The 16,518-nt window shown below is 36.0% G+C and overlaps 1 protein-coding gene across 5 annotated transcripts in view; it reads right to left on the minus strand.

Moving 5' to 3' along the window:
* Positions 1–6,278: 6,278 nt before the first annotated feature.
* LOC106882315 (exosome complex component MTR3) overlaps positions 6,279–16,518 on the minus strand; it is a 32,181-nt gene continuing 21,941 nt past the window's right edge. For all 5 annotated transcript variants that reach the window (XM_014932948.2, XM_014932949.2, XM_052966520.1 and 2 more), the window contains 4 exons: positions 15,097–15,182; positions 11,802–11,861; positions 7,020–7,130; positions 6,279–6,382 (listed from right to left, as the gene is read on the minus strand). In XM_014932948.2, coding sequence (XP_014788434.1) covers positions 6,296–6,382; positions 7,020–7,130; positions 11,802–11,861; positions 15,097–15,182 — 344 coding nt within the window. In that variant the 3' untranslated portion in view covers positions 6,279–6,295. The remainder of the gene's footprint in view (positions 6,383–7,019; positions 7,131–11,801; positions 11,862–15,096; positions 15,183–16,518) is intronic.

Raw genomic sequence — 16,518 nt, forward strand, 5'->3', positions numbered from 1 at the left:
ATTGTTGTCGATCCCATCGAAGGCTTTTCATTGATCTAAATTGATCAGGGTCCTGTAGTGGCGCGAAATTATAGCCGCCATTGAGGAAGTACTATTCTGCGCATGCACAAGGGACTTCAACACCGGAAGCCCCTCGAGTGAGCATGCGTAGTAAAACTAGTACTTAAAGAGTGAGTTTCCCTTTGTAAGTCAGTTGAGCGACAGACCTTCTACGTGACAACTCCTCGCTCCTCAACGAAGCACTCTTCACTTCGATGTCTTCGATGGTGATAGCTACTTGCTTCTCTGGCAGGCATCAAGGAAGCTCTTAACTTTCCAATACCAACTACAACTTAATCAGCGGTTGTTAAGCTGAGTGACACAGGATTTGTATAACCAAGCATCATCAAAAATAAAACATATATTTTTATTATGTTGTTGAATTGTTCTACTGTTCCTTAATATATATTTATATTGAAAGGTGATAGAGAGAGACTAAAGTCTCTATGACAACTATCAAACTTTTACAGTCCCATCCATGCCAAGTTCTTTACCCTCTCTATGATGTATCGCATGAGGTGGAAATTGTCGTAGATCTGTTTGGGATAGTGCAAGCTTGCGAATTAACACTCAGTCCCTCGTCAAGTGCCAACGTCTTCGCTAACACCTTGGATAAATTTTGAAATTTGCGTTTAGCAGAGATATGCGCCAATATATTTTTTTAATATTTGATTGCCCTTTATTGGGGTCTTTCTTAGCGGTGTTATTGCTCTTCAACTTACAGAACTAGGAATTCTCCTATTTTGCTGCAGTAGTTGTCTGTCAAGAGGCCTCCAAACAAGTCTGGCATATATAGGTAAAACTTGTGGGGTAGACTAGCCAAACCAGATGATTTGCTCCCCGTGCAGCTAATCATAGTTTCCCGTATTTCCACAGCCGTTATTGGGTTTTTGCAACGCTCCGCCTCCTTTGCTGAGAATTGCAGCAGGCTATCGAGATAGGCACTGAAGTCCATTCTGCACTCCGTTGCTCGACCCAAACAGTCGAGCAAAGTGCTGCTGAAATGCCGGTCACATCTACTTGGGCTCGAGTACAATGCGCCCATTTTGGCTCACCAAAAAACCAAATTGTAACTATTTCTACGTTGCGCCTCCGCCACTCGACCCTGTCGAGCAGTTTTCGTTTCCTCATGTCTAAGCATTGAAGAATTGGTCGAGAGCCAATCTTATTGCCAACACGTCGGTTGCGATGCCATTCATAAGTTTATGAGTTTCCTTCTATTTCTATTGGTACGGCCTAATTGATTCCACTCTTTTTAGAGCCCTTTCTAGAGAAAACCACCATTTGTTCTTGACGGGCGCATTCAACTTCCAGTAACTTTGCTTACGAAGCATATCTAGGTCGACTGTACAAATCACAAATTTATGATCTGTGTAACCAACAATTTTAAAAAGTGGATAACCTATTCTACCCTTAGCTACTGGCCTACAGAATACTCTGTTTGGAAACAACCTAAGTGGCCCGATGCGGTTCGCCCAATGGCACATTCAGGAAATCCAGTCAGTACCTATGAGACAGTTGGAAAAGTCTGGGCAGTTTTGCGAAGCTTTTTGCACTACTCTCTCCTATCCCCCCACACTCCAAATGTGCATTCAAGATGTTCTAGTTGCCCACCAGTACTAAAGGTAGGGACGTTCTCAAGAAAACCTCTAGACCTCTGAAAAAATTCGGTTGTCCCTTCCCTGTCAGAGCATAACACAACTATCAGTCACTCCTTCACTACTGTTCACATCCAAGACTACCAACTTACTTTCTGAGATCCAGACCTTTCCGGAACTGTACCGCAGTTCCCCCTTCCTTCCATCATCCCCCGAAAATGACCATAAAAGCTTGTGAATCGGAAAGTCTGCTCACGTTGTTACATTTGTACGTAATGACCTGAGGTCATTGAGTACATAACCCTACTTACAAAGCGACCCCACGTGCATTTATACTGCCAATTCTGAGCACGGTCATGTTAAAAGGAAAAGAGGAAAGAGCTACTTACAATGATTTTCCTCTAGTTTGATGTGGGTATTTCTTTTATCTTTTGCTTGTTTCAGTGATTAGACTGTGGCCATGCCGGGGCATCGCCTTGAAAAATTTTAGTTGAACGAATCAATCCCAGTACTTACTTTTTAAAGTCTGGTTCTTATTCTAAGTTACACACCAGCACCGATTGTCAAGCGATGGTGGGGGGGGGGCAAATATAGACACACATACATATGATGGCTTCTTTCAATATCCATCTACGAAATTCACTCACAATGATTCAGCTGGCCCAATGCTATAGTAGAAGACATTTGTCCAAGGTGCCACGCAATAGAACTGAACCCAGAACCGTGTGATTGGGAAGCAAACTTCTTACCGCACAGCCACGCCTGCACCTGACAATGTTTTGTTAATATTTTTTCTGAAATTCCTTACTCCATCAGGGGGGGGGGGCATTTGTTTTTTTTTAATGATGTTATATATATTTTCGTTTGTCTGAATTATTTTTATGTTATGTTGGTGTGATTGTGTATGTGTTCCATTATTGCTTTTTTGTTGATGGCAATCAAATTTGTTTTTGGTTTTGTAGGCATGGTGGTATTTGCTGCTGTCTGTGCTGTTGGATGAGACCATTATTATAGCAATTACATTGCTGATCCTAAAGTGGGGGATTGAATTAGAAGCTTGTCTTTTATTAGCCATAAGTGACGCTTAATGAGATTAACTAGTATTTTACATATTTCTTATTTAGGATATCACAAAATTTAGCCTGTAAAAGCACCCACTGCGTTTTCATCCGCCAAAAACAACAACAGGAAATGTTTCGTTCAGTATATCGTCTACATTTTTTTATTGCAGAAAGAGGAGCGAACACAATGTTTATTTACTCTAATTTAGGACTCTTTCACTCTGACAACGCTTATACAAACACTTATAGACAAGTAGTTACGCGCGCGCACACACACAAACTCGTAGCATGCAATACACTTGTGAGAAATTTATGGGATGGGGCGACATAAATCTTTTTGGACGGCATGAGGATGTTGGAAAAGTATATCATTTTTAAATGTGATGGAAAGTATTACTTTAATAAATAAGTATTTTCACATTGTATGAAGTGTTTCTTTGCTACGGAAAATGTTGAGAATATGTGCGTGTGTGCGCCACTACGCAAAGGTTGCTACAACAGAAATTGTGCATGAATTAGTAGTGTTAACAAGTTTCTAATTGATTAAGAACTAAACACTCCTTAAGAGGTGGGGTTACACCCAGATAAGAAATGACATCTTGCGTATACAAGCGACCGAGCATAAAGATAATATGTTTGGGAGCGCTTCGTGCTAAATAATAAAGATACCTATCGAACTCGCTTTAATTACCAAAATACTATATTTTCTATATCATCAAACACGCCAGATATCCTTCGGCGAGTTATATCGTTTGAGAATATTCAATTTCTTCAAAGCAATTTCTCTCGATATGCAGCAAACAATATCTTTGCAGTAGAAAAAAAAAATGTGCAGTTCACAAGCCAGCCAACCATACAGACAGCCTGCAGGATATCATGTTGCTGATACACTTTACCGCTCTGGTCAAGTCACATGTTTCATATTAAAATGCCTTCCCGATCGAAATACAATTGTTCTTTGTCAGCTAGATCAGAATGATTAGTCAAATATTATTTCAGAAAACAATTTTATTGTATGGTTTGATCAAACTTTATAACACTCACAACATACTATAGGAAAGTTTTTTTTTCATCACAATGACACTGCTTCTCATCTACACTTTGTGCACAATGGATCGGCAAATACAGTTTTCAATAGTCTTCAAAATTTTTCAGCTTTCCATAAACATCACTTCTCTGTTTAAACGAACTTGTTTTTTTTTTGTGTGAGAAATCTATGAACAGATCAATGGGGTGGCTGTGGGTACAAGAATGGGCTCCAACTTATTTGCTTGCTCCATTGAGTTCCAAATATTTCCCTATTTCATCGGTCCTACACCAGAACTACAAACTGGTTACATCAATAATTGTGTTGGCACCTCTCTCCCTCTCTTCTCAAAGAGATAAATTCTTTTAGCTTCTTTCACCCCTTTCATCTCTTGACACTGCCCTCAATTTCCTTGATACTGCCATCTCAATCAACCATTCTGCTCTCTCTCTCTCTCCACTTCTGTTTCCTTCCTGCCTATACACTCTCAACCCTATCTCAACTTTCCTTTTCCAGTGCCACCAACATCAAGTATGTCATCCTCTACTCATAGGTTCTCCGTCTCTGCCATTTCTGTAGCTGTATTCATGCCTTTGGGACTCAAAATATGGCTGTTCTATTTATTCAATGCTGCTACAACCCATCCTTCTTTCACAGTTCTTGTCATTGACCCTTAACTTCTATATCTGACACTTAACAATCCACCTTGTTCGGGTCATTTCAGCATTTCTTTGATACCTTTATTCTCTCTCTCCCACACAACAACAACCTCATGTAATTTAGAAGCAATGGATATGTATTATGTATTTCATTAAGGGGTTTTAGTTTTTCTAATAACTATTAATGAAATTTGAAATGAGTCTATGATTGTTGTCAATTCTGTACAAATTCTTTGTTTCATCAGACTGAAGTTATTTCACAAGACTTCTTTTTATGTTAGGCATTCCGTTTGAAGTGAGTGTGGGAAATTTTTATTTGAAACATTCCATCCAATATAAGAATGAGAGCTAATAATTCCACTGAAATTAATGATTTTACAAGTCTTATAACAGCTTTTAGTATCTGAATAACTGTAACCCTCAAACTAGACAGAATTAGAAAAATCAACATTTTATCTGCAAGAACATCAAACTGCAGATTACCACAAAAACCAACCTACACAAATCTAACTTTAACCAATTCCTTGAACTATTCTTCCAGTGAACCAAATGTATCCCTAAACTATATGCACTAACATTCCAGCTACCCAAAGAGTATTATAAATTATTTAGTCAAAAACATCTTTAACAGTTCTGAAAGAAAACATACTGAATCATCTCAATACTATAATCAGCTTTATATAAAAGCAGTTTTTGAGAAAATTTTCTTCTGCAAAGTATACATAAAGAACGCTCTTACATACAATCAGGAATGAGAAAAGAAATATAAATTGGTATAACCCTCTTTTTAACCCAATCTCAGGAGCTGTCTTTTTCAATTTGCTCAAAAACTTTCTCCTCACAGCATAAGTGTTATAAAATCTTTAACAAAAATACTATTGATATCTCTTACTCTACCAAATGCAGCTTTGCTACTCAAATCTTATCTTCATCTAATCTGTTTCAGCTGAATTCATTAAGAATCAGCTTGCTGTAAATCTCAATACAAGCTCCTTTCATTCATTATCATCATCGTCGTTTAACGTCCGCTTTCCATGCTAGCATGGGTTGGACGATTTGACTGAGGACTAGTGAAACCAGATGGCTACACCAGGCTCCAATCTAATTTGGCAGAGTTTCTACGGCTGGATGCCCTTCCTAACGCCAACCACTCAGAGAGTGTAGTGGGTGCTTTTACGTGTCACCCGCACGAAATTGCCAAATGTATCATATCATTCACCAATTACTATACTAAGTAACAATTCTTTTAAAATGTTAATTTTTTTTTTTTTTTAGCTTTAGTGATCATACCCATATATTTATACTTCAAAGTAGCAATGGAATCTCACTGTATTGCATAATCTGGGATGTGAAAATTAAAATGATGTTAATTTTACTCTATACTGTAAAAGTAACTGCAAATTGAAAATTTTTTTCTTTATTACTAATCTTGAAAAGGTATTTTCACTAATTACCGAAAGATGCATTTTAGTGAACACAGGAGGTTATGTGTAGAACGATGAATAATAACAATGTGAAAACTATAAATGTAATAAATGTGTGGCTCACATTCAAAAGAACAGCATCTAACTGTTGCTTGTTTCTTAGTAGTTTAGCTTTGAAATTGATATAAAATTGTATCTCCTGGTAGAGACTGAGTATAGAGAAAAAAAAATCAATGTCTTTGTCTGAATCATGAGAGTGACAGTGGTCTTACCTTGTCATAGTGTTTGACATATGTAGCTAATATGCTTATTATAGGAGATATACATTTGTACATGCTGTATGAATTGTTGATAACTGCAAATGTGTTTACATACAATTTGGTTGTTTTTATAATATCCTCAAAAATCTGAATATATTTTAGGAAATACTAAATTTTTCACACTAAAAATAATTAAAACAAAAAAGAATTAAAAAAATCAATAACATTTATTGATCAAATCCTTTTGACTTGATTAGGCAGTGTTGAATGACAGGGTAAATTTTTTGGCAACTATCAATACATAGCTTAATGGCCTGCAAAAAAGAAGAAGAAAACAAGTTTTCAGAAACTGAATAAAGATAATATGATTTTGGTGATATCGAAAATACAACTAAATAGTAAGATGATAATTTAAAAGATAAAAAATATTACAGACATGGCTGCGTGGTTGAGATGCTTGCTTTGCAACCTCATGATGAATGATTTGATGACAACCATTCAGAAAGGTTTGAATAAACCAAACATATCCAAAAAATATTTTTGGACAATCTTGAACGGTTCCAAAATATGCAGCTGCTCAGTTTCTGACATATCAGAATTTAAACATTTTAAACATATTTTCATTCTATAGATGCTAATGTTTAATTTTAAATATTTAAGAAATGCTGATACATACATGAAATAGAGGTGATCTTAAATCATTAATGATTCCAGGAACAAATGTCATACTGGGATAAGAAATTAAAAGTAAGCTATAACTGTGGTCCAGTTGACATGTTTCTTTCCTTCAAGCAGCAAGATAATAAGGTGCAGCTCACATGAATAAGATGAACTAACATCACTTCCTACTATTACTAACACAAAAGTTATGCACCTAAACCAAAAGAAGTTTTCTCAAACTAATTTCAAAGGAAATATAATTGAATAACAAACGCAAGCAGAATGTCTTACCTTTGTTACCATTTCCAACACACATTCACCACTGGAAGTTAGAGCTGATATCTGATTCAAGGATGGCATATAGGCAACTGTGAGACTTGCATTGTTTTCATCCACTTCTTTCTGTAAACAAGAACATGAAGTAAGAGTATTCATAAGTGTATATATATATTTAATTAGTACAAACAATAAATTTCTAGAGTATGTAGTGTAATATCATGAAAAGAGATCATAAAAGTATTACTGCATATGAAAATACAAACAATTTAAAATTTACAGTGAAATTTTAAGTGTGTCAAATTCTTGATAATGTAAGCATTGTTTGTAGTTCTTGATTTACAATATCATTTCAAAAACAACTTTCATCGCCTTAAAACTACATGAAAACTGAAGGTAGTTATCTATGAACTGATCTATGAGTTGTATGATTATAAAGGATACTGATCTGAGGAGTAGCAATCTAACCAATTTTTTCAATATCTGAAATACTGCTGCCTTGCTGCAATGTCAGATGGTTTTCTTCAACTATACCAGAAAACATGACATATTTATGTCACTACCCAATGGGCTCTTACTTCAGATAAGTTTGATGAAGGCAAAGTTTTTGCCTATACATTAAATATTTCAAGTATATCTGATAGGTAAATCAAACTTCCAAGCTATTTGGATCCATCTCTGTAGCTTCATATCTGATGGCTTTAACTGCAATGTGTTGATAGAGCTTTTTCTATCCTATGCTCTATCAACTCTGGTGTTCTCCAGGGTTCAGTTTTGTTTCCTACTCTCTTCATTCTATGTATCAATGACTTACACATCCAACAATGTCCACTCATCTGCAGATGACATAACCCATTACTCCTGCCTAAGTTTCCTCAACCATGAATTATCCACAGGCAGCTGAGTCTACATTATAACAGCAAAACAACTCACACACAATTCAAACCCAGAAAACATTGCCACACCACATCCTCACTAAACATGAAAGGCACTCAGAGTCCTCATAATCACTGAGGATCTCCCATGGTGAAAGCACATTCTTAGGACAGCTAAGACTACATCCCAAAGACTGACCTTTCTTTTCAGGGTCAGAAAATATTTTAGCCCCTAACAAGTGCTTACATTTTTTAAGGTTCAAATGAAGCCCACAAAAAAGTGTTGCTCCCACATCAGACATCCTAGACCACATTCAGAGAAAGATCCTGGATGATTGGCATTAGGAAACAAGCATGCTGTCTCTTTTGTTTTGTCTTTTATATCACTACTATAATGGCCTCTATGTTCCTCAAAGCTAGCTGCTCTCATATCTTCACAACTCCTCCACACTTCTCAATCACCCCTGCTGCATCCAGTCCTACCAGGTCTTGTACCAAGTACTATACCAAATATTTTCTTCCTAGAACAGCAACCCTCAGGATGTTGAGATGCAAGGTTAAACAGAGCATTAGTTACAGAGGCAGTTTTTTCTGCATCTAGATGCTCTTCTTGTCACCAACCCTCACTTGTTTCCAAGTAAGTTATTATTTGCCTTTGAACAATGAACAACTCAATGGCTGAATGTGTTTCTGTGGCAATTGTAAACAAAGCTGTTGTAAAGGCACTGGCACTGATTTTTATACAATGTGCAGACAGACATCAAGACAACTGGCAGACACATACAACAAGCTTTCTACAGTTCTGTCTATTAAGTTCATTGACAAAGCATTGGGTCAGCCAGAAGTGACAGTAGAAAACACCTACTCAAAATACCACAATGTGGAAACAAATCTGAAACATTGTAGTCGTGAATCAAACTTCTTAACCAACAGTGATACTTATAATACATTATATGCATGCACACAAATTTGTATGCATATATTATCACCCTCATAATTTTTTTTTATGTCTAACTTTCCATACTTGCATGAGTCAGATGAGACCATGTTGGGGTAGAGTTTTCTATGGTCAGATGTCCTTCCCAACATCAACCCCCAACTGTTTTCAAGCAGGGTAACAATCTCCTAGTCTATCAAACAATAAACAGCCAAGACATGTTCATGTGGAACACTGGAAACAAAGAACAGGATATGACTTAGCTTTTTTGTTTACAAAAGCCATGTAACATATCAAGACATGCCAAAAAACCAAGATATGCTTTTATGGTGGACTGTAAACAAATGACATTGTTGTAAAGCTATTGTTTACAACTAGCTAGTAAACACATTAAGATGGGGGTACTACAATCTTACTCACACAAACATACATACATACATAGAATAAAAAGCAGAGAATTATAAATTTACCATATATTTCATAACTGTTGAGTATAACAACTATTGTGCCCAACAATTGTTTCATTGTGAACAAGTGTTACTATTTATAGAATTGAAGGTGGCATGCTGGCAGAATCATTAGCATGCTGGGCAAAATGCCACTAGGCATTCTGTCTGTCCTTATATTCCAAGTTCAAATACTACCAAGGTCAACTTTGCTTTTCATCTTTTTGAGGTCGATGAAATAAGTATGAGCTGAACATTGGGGTTGATATAATCAACTTATCTCTTCCCCCAAAATTACTGGCCATGTGCTAAAATTTGAAATTATTTATAGAGTTACATAATTAAGATACATAATTCAAAAATGATCTTTATCCAAATCATCAAAATAAAATATAGCAATCAAGAAACCATTACTGGATTTACTGCATTTAATGGAATTTAATGTTATTGACATCTTAATTACTATCAAGACATTTTCTGATGTTTATATATCAACTCTCACTTTATCTTCTGCACACACACATGCATAACACACACAATCTCCTGATCCTACATCCTGCTGTTACTGACCTGTTAGATCCACACTTACACACACACACACAAACACATACTACCATCCCAGCTTAGCACTCCCTCTGAAATTCATGACTGCCACATTCTCATACACACTTTAACAAAACACTTTGGTTTCTTGTAGTGTCTGCACTTCATCTCGTGGCAGTGGTATATGCCACAATTATTACAACCCTAGGTGACCAGAGGCAGCTTGGCCCAACTTGTTGGTATGTAAATGCTATGATCACTAAATTGTAATAAACCTCAAATTAACATACCATATACATTATTATCATCATCATTTACTGTTCACTTTTCCATGCCTACATGGGACAGACAGAATTTAATGAGGCAGATTTTCTACATAAAAATGCCCTTCTTGCTGCCAACCCTCACCTGATTCCAAGCAAGGAATATTATCTATGGTCAGATACGCTTTACATGGAAGACTGGAAATGAATGACATCACTTGTATGACAGTGATTCTCATTTACAATCATCACATGATTTCAAGGCAAGGCTGTACACAAACACACACATAAGTAAACGCAAATGGTCTGCTGTCCATGCTGGTATGGGTTTGACAGGAGCTGGCAAGCCAGAGAACTACACCAGGCTTCATTGTCTGCTTTGGCATGGTTTCTATTGCTGCATGCCCTTTATAATAAAGCACTTTACGAAGTGCTTTACTGGGTGTTTTTTTATGTGGCACCAATACCAGCAGGATCATCAAGTAACTTGCAAAACAAAAGCCTCTTGATTGCAAGAGGGGCTAGTACTGAGGCTTCATGCTAGGTGAGAGGTTTGAGTATAATAGGATAGAAACAGGTGTCTTACTATAGAGGAGATAGAGTGAGAGAGACAGTGAGAGAGAGAGAAATAAATGATGTTGGAGATGCATCAGGACCTACCTCCCACAGGAAACAGTGAGCAGGAGCTATAAGTACTACAGAGAGGATAGAAGAGAATATTTCATAAGAGAGCGAGGGGAAATGTTTAGAGATGGGGAAAAGTAACAAGTGATGGTGAGAGATATTGGGTTGGCTGAGGGGAGAATGACAGATATGTGAGGACATGGTGTCCAGATAGGAACATGAAAGAGAGGGGAGGGACCTGCAGCATGCAGTTATCACAGGTGGTGGGAAGATGGGTTGTAGGGAAGTTTTGACAGAGGACAGAATATGCTTGTATGTGTGTGAGGGGAGGGGACATGATTGTCAAGGACATGCTAGTATGTATGGATGGCCACAATTTTACTTAGCTTGCAGTGTCTTTTTGAGCACTGCAAATCATAAGTCTCAGTCCCTTATTATCTATGTGTGGCTCAACATCCTAAGATCATTTCTCACCACTTTGTCCCATATCTTCCTGGGTTGACTTATTCCACAGGTTCTCTCCACAGGTAGAGGCCAGCATTTCTTTAAGCAGTTGTCCTCACCCATACACATGACCAGTCAAGTGTAGTCTTCTCTCTCAAACATTACATCTGATTCCTCTTATACCCTAAAATATTTACACTGATATTGAACATCCAATAGAGCATGCTGAATTCATTTCTTTCAAGCCTCTGCAGTCACAGCCCATGTTTCACTGCCATGTAGCATAGCTGTCTGCACACGAGCATTATACAGTCAGCCTTTCACTCTGAGGAAAAGGCTCTTTGTTACCAACAAAGATAGTAGCTCTCCGAACTTTGCCCAGCCTGTTCTTATTCTAGCGACTATGCTTTCAGAGACCCCCCCCCCCCACACTGCTAACTTATCAAGATAATGGAAGCTATGTACTACTTCTAAGGATATCCCCAAACATTTGAGGAACCATGTTTAATTATCGTTTTGCAGCTTTTTGACTTTGTGGATGTTTGAGGTACATATTTAGTATATCCAGAATTTACATAATGGATTTTATAGAAAGATTGAGATAAAAGAAAGAAAAAAAAAGAATCATCTATAAAAGTTAGGAACAATTTGGAAAAACAACATACTTGTGGTTTGAACTCTTCTTCTCTGCTTGGATCCAATAAGATGCATTTATTGGAAATACGCTTAAAAGAAAAGTTATGTAAATGGATGATACAAATATACCAAAGGAAAATCCAATAATGTGCACAGTTCTTCTACACTACAATTTCATATTATACCCAATTAAAAGTCAAGCAAACTCATTCAATATGATGTCATTCAAACAAAAGAATCTTTTCTTAAGCCATGTTTCAAAAACTACATACATAGAGATTATCTCTTAACCCATTAGCATTTGAACCAGTCATATCTGGCCCAATCTGGCCTCTCACACCAACCCTACAATGTTATTCTAAAAATAAACAATCACATACATCATCATAATCTTGAAGTTGCAAGATAATTCATGGTTAATTCAAAATAATGTGAATGAATAAGCATTGCATTTGACAGATAATCTGAATGCTAAAAGGTTACTGTAGGTATAAAGTATACATAAAAGACCCCTAAAATTTTATCCCCTATATTACTTTTACCAGAAAATTAAATCGAAATATTATTCTGTATGATTAATATGATCTATAATATAGAAGTATCTGTGAATGTAAGGTATGTGATAAAGGGCCTTTGCTGAAGTCATGTAATATGGTGGTAATTACAGTAGGGTGTCAAAAGGGAGCCATCAGAATTCCTGTCTACCAGATGCTTATATTTCTATCTTCCTTGTCTAATATCTATTTTATCATGCTCACATGGGCTGGATGGAATTTGTTGAGGCAGATTTTCTATTGTTTTATGCCCTTCATGTCACCAACCATCATCTGTCTCCCCATGACCAGACGTGTTTCAGAAGACTGGAAACGAAAGACACCACTTGCATGACAGTGACACATCATACGCACGCACACACGCATGCACGCACGCACACACACACACACACACACACACAAGGCTTCTTGAGTTTCCATCAACCAAATCTGCTCACAAGGTTTTGGTTGACCTGAGACTATAGCAGTAGGACTGCCATGCAGCAGGACTGAATCCGAAACCATGTAGTTGGGAAATGAACTTCTTACTACACAGCAATGCCTATGCTTATGTTGGTATAAATATAAATACATAAAATAAATATGAATAGTAATAATAATAATAACTTGTTAAGACTGTAGTAGAATCAAATTCAGCAATATATTCGCATAGCTATGATACAAGAGCTGTACAAACACTTGTCCAAATCATAAAATATGAATGCAAAAGAATAAAGAAAAAAAATGTCAAAAGGAGACATTTTAAGAACAATACTTAAATCAACATGAATAACTGGAATTTAATAAAATTTCTCAGCAATACCATATTTAGGAAACATTAACAAAATTGAGGTTTGTCATGTTCTTAAATTACAAGCCATAAGTGTCAATCTCTCTCAAATCACGCGTTAGTTTATGGAATATTCTGATAAAGGATCTCTCCAATCAGAGGTGATTTGTGGCTACCATTACTATATAGAGTGATGCTTTCACAAAACTGGTAGCACATTGGTATTTTTTTTGTCGCTCTTTACATTAAGAGTTCAAATTCCACTGAGCTTAACTTAGTCTTTCATCCTTCTAGGTGGTGATATGATTAAGTACTGGGTTGATTTAAACAACTAATTCCCTTCCATATTTCTGTCCTTGAACCTATGTTAGACACAATTACTTTTTATTATTAGAGTGTTGAGCAATGGGCTGGCAGAAATGTTAGCATGTCAGACAAAATGCTTATTGGCATTTCTTCTGAGTCTTTGCACCCTGGTTTCAAATCCTACCAAGATCAACTTTGCCTTTCACCTCTCCAAGGTTGATAATATAAAAAAATTGAGTACTGGAATCGATTAACCCCTTCTATACAAAATTGCTGGCATTGTGCTCAAATCAGAAATGGAAAAAGTAATAATTTCAAATTTTGGTACAAAGCAAGCAATTTCAGAGAAGGCTTAAGTTGATTACCTTGACCCCAGTATTCAACTGGTACTTATTTTATCGACACTGAAAAGATGAAAGACACATTTGAACTCAAACCACAAAAACTGATGAAATGCTGCTATGTGTTTTTGTCCTGGAGTGCTAACAATTCTGCCAGCATGCCATCTTAAACAACAATTATTATTGTTATTTCTACTATAGACACAAGGCTTGAAATTTTGGGAGAGAGGCCAGTCAATTACATCAACCCCAGTGCTCAACTGGTGCTTATTTTACTTGTGGTATTTGTTCTGAGTTCAAATTCCACTGAAGTCAATTTTGCCTTTCATTCTTTCAGAGTTGATAAATGAAGTACCAGTCAAGTACTAAACTGTACCTGCAAAATTGTTGGCCTTGAGTTTAAATTGAAAACAATTATTATTATTATTATTATTATTGCTGTTAATCTGCACATACTTTATTTCCTTCCTTGATCACTGTAGGCATAAAGCCTAAATAAAGTTTTCTACAATTTTTACCCAACATTTTTTTTTGTCTTTAAATTACTAATCTGTTATTATCTTTCTATAACAGTATTAGACTCAATATCAATTACAATCAAATAAGTTAAAGCAGTTGCAGTAGTAAAATTGCTGTATCCCCAAGAAATGTATGCCGTTATATTAAAAAGTTTCATGACATTTTGACAGCCAATCATTCTGGGACACAAATATACAAATCTGTGATTGACTACTGCACTAAAATCCATTAAAAGTATATTATTGAGCCATATTTAATATATTGTTAAAATCTAATAAAACCAACAGATCTAGTTTATTGTATTTAATACACAAAAATTTTCATACATCACAATAAAATAAACTACAAAGGAAGGAAATGCAATAGTTCTAAGATTTTGATAAATTTGAGTTCCTCCCAGGTAGAATTTCTGTAGTAGATAATGCCTTAATTTTAACATTAAAATAAAATAAAAAGAAAATTGGTTTGTACAGAAGTAAGAACAAATGAAGACAATTTATACTACTTAGGTAATATAGATTGTTCCTTACAACTGTCTCAGATGTCATTCATATTCAACTGATTTAATTCAATTTCCTTCCCTAGAAAACCGATTCTGCAACTAGACAAAAGGTAACTGTATTACTGTATAAAACATACTTAAGAGAATGGATGGCAAATATGGTAGACTGTTAGACTATATGTTTTGCACTTGTGGCCTTTAACAGTCTTAGCTCAAATCCCACTAGAGTTGACATCTTTCATTTGGAGTTAATAAGTAGTAGGGTCAATTTATTGCCAGTGCCCTTCACATAATGTGAACTGTTAGTGTTAAAATTATTTAAAACATACTTACTACACTAGTGCTGACAACCAAATCATACATCTCAATGCCAGCATATGCCAAAGCTACAGATGCAGCAGTGATAGCAGCTGCAAGAACTAGAAAAAAATAGATTAAATTTCAAATGTGAGCATCAGATTTTTGTAGAAATGATTTTTTTAAACAAATATATCTGACAAAATGTCAAAAGAACATGTCAGTTTCCGAATAAATCACGAGACAGCTTTAAAAGTTAGGAAGACCAACCATATATTTTGCACATAACTATAAATAACAATTAAAGCAATAACAAAGTAAGATGGGCAGTTTAAGATACAAAAGAGAATTGAAAGTCCCCAGCTTTGAAAAGTGATTTCTGTCTTATAGTTTAACAGATAAGGAAGGATGCAAGTTCAAACACAAGAAATTTTCCCAAATTAATTGCTAATCTGTAGTGGTGTTCACATCAAAGCAACTATGTAGATAGTCTAGAAAGACAGCAGTAGAAATCAGACGTGATTCACTGTAAAGGGTGCAGTGTGGTAGTTTGAACAGGTTGCTTTTTTTCCAATGTTGATGTCAGAAACAGAAGAAGGAACTGAAGGGAGTGCAACACTAGTTGTCCCTCTGTACTTATCATTAATGATGTGCATCTTCAAAGAGTTTTATAATAATCAAGTTTTTAATACTGCTGTTACCTTTGTGTTTCTGTTTTATGTTTGATTAAATGACAAAGATTGTATTTGAGAATGGTGTTGTGATAATGTTGCAGGGTGTTTGGGATGACTGTGCATGTTTAAGCATAGACTGTGAGAGTTGGAGCTTACTGCAGCAATGAACTGTGTCCCATGTATGAACATTTGAAGTCATTTTGTTATATTGTGTAGATTGTCTGTATGGGCTTTTAATTATGAGAAGAGTGCCGTTTTGTATTTCTGTAAGATTCAAACAAACCGTGTACAGAGACGCAAAAGCTGGTAATAAGACCAGTGAGGAATTCAGTATACAGATAGGTGTCAATCAGAACTGGGTTCTCCTTCCCATCCTGTTTACTATAGGGCCATAACAAAGAAACTTAAGACCAGTTATCTGTGTGATGAAAATTCATAGCAGAGATTTCTAACATGGAAGCCAAGCCTAACACTGAAACCACATGCACACACCATGTTTCTTCCAGTTTCTGTCCATGAAATCGACTCAAAAGTCTTTGGTCAGCCCTAGTTTAGAGTAAAATATATCCAAGGTGCCATGCTGAGGGACTGAAACTATTATATTATATTGTTAAAATAAATCTATTTGCAATTTCACGAGCATTTGTAGAGGTGTGTGTGCATGTCTGTGTATATTTAATTACAAGTTAAATTAGCCTCATTAAGGGATGGTATCAAATTTTTATCAAATGCTATATCTCCATTTTCTTACTTTCTTTTATTTATTTATTTATATATATATATA

This window comes from Octopus bimaculoides, chromosome 3 (assembly GCF_001194135.2).
Source record: "Octopus bimaculoides isolate UCB-OBI-ISO-001 chromosome 3, ASM119413v2, whole genome shotgun sequence".
Lineage (NCBI taxonomy): Eukaryota > Metazoa > Mollusca > Cephalopoda > Octopoda > Octopodidae > Octopus > Octopus bimaculoides.